The 5,218-nt window shown below is 63.0% G+C and overlaps 1 protein-coding gene across 1 annotated transcript; it reads right to left on the bottom strand.

The window, feature by feature from the left end:
- Positions 1-2,415: 2,415 nt before the first annotated feature.
- On the bottom strand, positions 2,416-3,989 carry LOC103599090 (lymphocyte antigen 6D-like). Its single transcript, XM_008583180.1, has 3 exons — positions 3,911-3,989; positions 2,846-2,944; positions 2,416-2,651 (listed from the first exon to the last, which is right to left on the bottom strand). Exons 1-3 carry the CDS (start codon positions 3,960-3,962, stop codon positions 2,416-2,418), a joined length of 387 nt encoding a protein of 128 aa, XP_008581402.1. The 5' UTR covers positions 3,963-3,989.
- Positions 3,990-5,218: the final 1,229 nt, after the last annotated feature.

Genomic DNA, 5,218 nt, shown 5'->3' with positions numbered 1-5,218 from the left:
TCTGCTACCCTGGGGGAGAGATGACATCCTTCCCTCCTGCAGTTTTGGGGCCACACCCCTGGACTACTGATTTGCATGGGGTGGGAGTAGGGGGCATATTCCTCCCTGTCTCTGGGCTGGACTAGGCACAGTGCATCCTCCCTTCCCCCGAGGTGGTTGTCCCTGTCTTCCTGGTCACAGACTCCTGTGGCCAGCCTGCTGTGGGTGGGGCAGGAGTCACTGCCCCTCTCCCAGCCTTGGTTTCCACAGGTGGAAATGGGGATTGGTCTGCGGCTCAGGTGCTCCTGCCCCTCTGTTCTCTGCCGACTCCTACATTCAGATGCCTTTCCTTGCCATGCCCTGGGGACCTGGGGCACCTCAGGCCACCTATCTAGCGTGGGGCAGAAAGGGGCACAGTTGCCTGGGTAGGGAAGCGAATTCTCTTGTCCTAGGCACTTCCCAACGCCTGTCTCTCAGGTGGCCATCAGGGGGCGTGCCAGCCCCAGCCCTGGCATGCGGGAGCTTCCAGCAGTGCAGCAGTGTCTAGAATAGCTCTGCCACAGTGGGAGCGCCAGGGGGAAACGCCTGCACCTGCAGTGGCTCTTTGGGAGGCCAGGACCACCAGTGACAGCCACAGGTGATGTGACGGGGTGCTGGCTGCAGCAGGTGGGTGCCAAGAGCACATGTCGGAGGTGGAGTACCTTGTTCACAGTCACTCGATCAGGATGACCCAGACCAGACCCTGGGGAGGTGGGGCTTAGGTAAAGAGAAGGAGGCTCTCAGGATGGAGGGAGCGAGGCTCACTCTAGTTCAAGCCCTGGGCTGCAAGACCTTGCCTGGGCAGGATGGCCAAGGGCTGGGCAGTCCTCCAGGGAGAGGTTCCATGGTGGCCCTGGGTTCCGGGAGAGGCAAGATGGCTGTGTGGTTAGAAAGGATGGCCTCACCGAATCACGCTCCTCTTACAGCTGTCCAGGGCCCCTGGGCCCTCCACTGGATCTGGGGACAGTGACGATGATGTTTGTGAATGAAGAGGTGAGGCCCTGGCCCGGGACAGGAGCACCACTGAACACTGATACCCCACCAGCAGCTGCCCCCTCCACAGCCTGCAGGGGCTGGGGGCTGGGCCACCACAGGGTCCTCCAGGCCTGGCCTGTGAGGGTGTCAACCTGGTGAGTGTAAGAACTCTGCACTGACCCTGGGAAGTTCTGAGAGGCTGGTGGCTGCTGGGCAGTGGGCCAGCCGACTGGAAGCTCTGGTCCTCTCCAGGAGCCAGAGGGCTGCTTGCTTGGGCATCTGCTGGTTGCCTCCTCTCTCACTCAGCCTCACAGCCCCATACCCGAAAAATTGCCAAAATCTAAGCAGCAGGCCCAGAACCCAGGAAGCAAGCCCAGGACCCAGGCAGCGAGCCAGGACCCAGGCAGCAGGCCCAGAACCCAGGCAGAGGGCCCAGGACCCAGGCAGCGAGCCAGGACCCAGGCAGCAGGCCCAGAACCCAGGCAGAGGGCCCAGGACCCAGGCAGCGAGCCCAGGACCCAGGCAGCGAGCCAGGACCCAGGCAGCAGGCCCAGAACCCAGGCAGAGGGCCCAGGACCCAGGCAGCGAGCCAGGACCCAGGCAGCAGGCCCAGAACCCAGGCAGAGGGCCCAGGACCCAGGCCTCAGATGCCACGCTATTCTTAGGCTCCTCCTTGCTTCTGGGTGACCTCACCCGGCCCATATGTTCTGAGTCATGCTCCCCCACCCGCAATCTTGCTCCACCCTAGTGAGCTCTGCCACGGAGGCTGCTGGGCTCCTGTGGAGGGGGTTAAGCCAGGCAGCTGGGTTTGCCTTGGGCTGTGGTTGTGGGCACCTAGCTCCAAGGCTCAGACTAGGCCACCTCTCTGGAGGCTGATGGACCCGGGTCTCAGCAAAGCAACTGGGACTTTGCTTTGGTGCTGAGTGCTGCACATGGGAGGGACTCCAAGCCCTCAGCCCTGTGCTCCTATTGAAGCCTCACCTCAGGAGCACCCTCCAGTTCTGGAGTCGTGGGGAGGTGTCTGACAAGGGTCTGTCCCAGTGGCAGCCAATAGTGGCACTTCAGGCGTCACTCATCTACTGTCATGACTGGTCCCAAGTGACGTGTGCTGGAGCCTTGGGGACCTGCCCCACACCCAGAATAGCACAGACACAGCCACACTGGCTTAAAAATCATTTATTCCCATGCAGAAGTCAGAGTAGAAAAATAAACAGAAAACAGAACGAGTACAAAACTGGATGGGATCAGGGTGGCTTCTGTCCTCGGCCTCCATGCCGAGGCGCGTGCATGCCCGCCAGGACCGGCCCCAGGCCTCCCAGGATGCCCCAGCCCAGCGCCTTTGGCACCTGCATCATAGCTGGGGGGCGGGGTGTGGAAACCCTCTGCAAAGGGAGGGTGAGGGATGGGGCCCTGCCCTGGGGATCACAGGTTGGGGGCCAGGACCAGGGCGAGGAGGCCGAGGGCGGGTGCTAGGCTGAGGGGGGTGCTGGGGAGCGCAGTGCGGGCGGGCGCGGCGCTGGAGAGCCTCTCGTTGCACAGGTCGCTCTGGCAGCACAGCGTGGCCCCGGTGCCGCTGCTGACCTGGCCCTGCAGGCTGTTGGTGGGCACACACCCCTCCGCACAGTCCTTCTTCACCAGGTTCCCTGTCAAAGGCTCCACTGCGCACAGGTGGGTGCGGTCAGGCCCGCCGCACACCACCCAGCTTACCCCGTGGCCACCGGAGACCCACCCCGGACCCGCACCCTCCTGAGCCACTGTGGCCACTATGACCAAACCATCACCAACATCACCCCACCCAACTGCCCTGGGGGTGGTCCTACAGCCCTCGGGTGCCTGGACAGATGTCACTCACCCGTGGTCATGGTTCTGCAGAAGCGGGCGCTGGCTGAGCAGGTCTGGGGTTGACGGCAGTTGGTGGAGCTTGTGCACACGTGACAGCGGAGTGCCCAGGCTGGTGGGTGAGGTCAGGGGGCTCAGGAGACTGCAAGGCCTGGGTCCCCTGCCCACAAAGACCCCTCCTGGATGGAACACTCTGCCACCCCTTCCTAGGCAAGCCCCCTGAGGCCCCTGGGACCTGCTGGGGCTCTTGTCCTCAAGGGATTTCTGCTCAGGCCTGTCAGACTCCAGCTGAAGGAGAGGCCCTGTCCTGGGCCACGTCTGGTGGGATGTGAGCAAGAACGGTGTGGATTTGCAGGAGACCCTTCCTCTAGGGGCCTGGGACCTGCTGGGGCTCTTGTCCTCAAGGGATTTCTGCTCAGGCCTGTCAGACTCCAGCTGGAGGAGAGGCCCTGTCCTGGGCCACGTCTGGTGGGATGTGAGCAAGAACGGTGTGGATTTGCAGGAGACCCTTCCTCTAGGGGCCATGGAGAGCTCTGGGCTATGCTAAGAGCAGCTCCTGGACACAACTGCTGTCACCCACTCCAGCGGATGTCCCCAAGTGGACAGCCAATGGTTCTGAGGACCCAAGGGGTCTGGAGCTGTCAGTTTGGCTGCCCTGAGCCTGTGGAGGGAAAGGCTCGGCTACCTCCAGGGCTGTCCTGGGAGGGAGTTGGGGACCAGGGAGGGGCTCCGGCAGGGACTGGGTGCCCCACGCATCTGTCTTTCCCCTGGGGGAGGCATCTCAAGACAACCCTATCTTGACCCCCTCTCGGGGTGTCTGTGATTCCATGAGTCGATTCTAAGATTCTCAGATTCTGAAATATTCTAAGTTTGTGAATCCACTAAGTTGTGAGATTCTTTTGTTTTAAATTCTAAAAGTCTGGTAGCCCACAATGTAGGATTCTGGAGCCTAAAGGTCTACAGCACAAGGCTTCCAGTGTTTTGGTGCCTGCCTGGGGGGCCCAGCCTGGCTGAGGCCCAGGGTGGGCACGTAGGCCGGGGCTGCCCGCTCCCACCCAGACCCTGCCCAGCCCCTCACCTGGCCCTGTGGCCATAGCCAGGGCAACAAGGAGCAGCGTGACCGTCTTCATCTCCGGTGTTCTCTGGGAGCAGTGGGGGCACCTCCCCTCTGGAGGCCTTATAGCTGGGACAGGTGCTGTGGGAGGGTGGGGCGGGCAGGTAGCCAGCTTGCCATGTGCACGTGTCAGCACAGGACCAGACCTGCCCCACCCTGCCTGGCCCATACCCACAGCGCCGCTCCCACCCGGTCTCTGCCAGCTGGAGGGTCCTCTGCCCTTGGTCACCTCCCCTAGGTAGGGGTCTGCCCTCCCGTCTCGGGGCCCAGCCAAGGCCAGCTGTGGACAGGGGCTTTCCAGTGTCTGTCGCATCTGGCTCCTGCCTCTGCAGCCGGCTGCTTCTGTGTCTCCGTCTGTCCCTATCTCTCTCTCTCTCTCTGTGTCTGTCCTTTCACGGCCTGTCCGTTCCTGGGTCACTTGTCTCTGACCTTCCACCTCTCTTGTCCCCATCCTCATGTCTTTGTCCTCGCACCCCCGCCCCACCAATAGTTGATAGTTGCTTCAACAGAACTGCAGCCTGTGTGGGTGCCCACGGGAGCCCAGGGCTGTGCCACCGGGCGGGGAGGCAGGAGGACGAGGAGCTGCCCTGTCTTCCTGGGCTCTGGGCTCAGGGTACTGGGTTGACCCCATGGAGTGCTGGAACCCCACGGAGCCTCATGGAACCCCACAGAAGCAACATGTCCCTGCTGAGGTATGAGGATGCGGGGGGTGGCTGTGGTCTGGCCAGGTGTGCGAGGTGCAGGGGGAGGAGCCGGGCGTGGGTGCAGGTGTGGACGTGGTGGCAGAGAGGCATGGCTGGCCCGGTGAGGGGTGAGAAGACCGCACACGGGACCTGGCCATCCAAGGTGCCTGGCAAACTCCAAGCCAGGGTGGGGCTGGTGGGGAGAGGCAGGGGCTGTGGAGGCAAAAACTCAGCCCCTCGCTATAAGGGGAGAAACCGAATGCTCTTCCTGGTCTCCACCTGTCTGCTCTGACTCCCACCCTCGGGGACCCAGGACCCCTCCCCAGCTAAGGCTCCCTCCCCTATGCTCCCAGGACCCTCACCTTTGGGCCCCCTGTGCCCAGGGCTCCGGTGCAGGCTGCGGGGTCTGGTGCCCAGGGGTGGGCGGCAGATCCTCTCCTTGACTCTCTGCACTCACGGGAGAAGCTTTCTGTGCTGCGTGACAGGAGCCCCTCCCTGCTGTTTCCCAGCCTTGCTCTCCGGGGCCCTGCAGCCCTCCCACAGAGACCATATCCTGCCCTGCCCTGGCGCTGCAGGCTGGCTGCTGATC

The sequence above is a fragment of the Galeopterus variegatus genome, unplaced genomic scaffold, assembly GCF_000696425.1.
Source record: "Galeopterus variegatus unplaced genomic scaffold, G_variegatus-3.0.2 Scaffold2848, whole genome shotgun sequence".
Lineage (NCBI taxonomy): Eukaryota > Metazoa > Chordata > Mammalia > Dermoptera > Cynocephalidae > Galeopterus > Galeopterus variegatus.
Note: the sequence above shows the minus strand (reverse complement) of the source record. Positions and strands in the feature narration are given on the sequence as shown.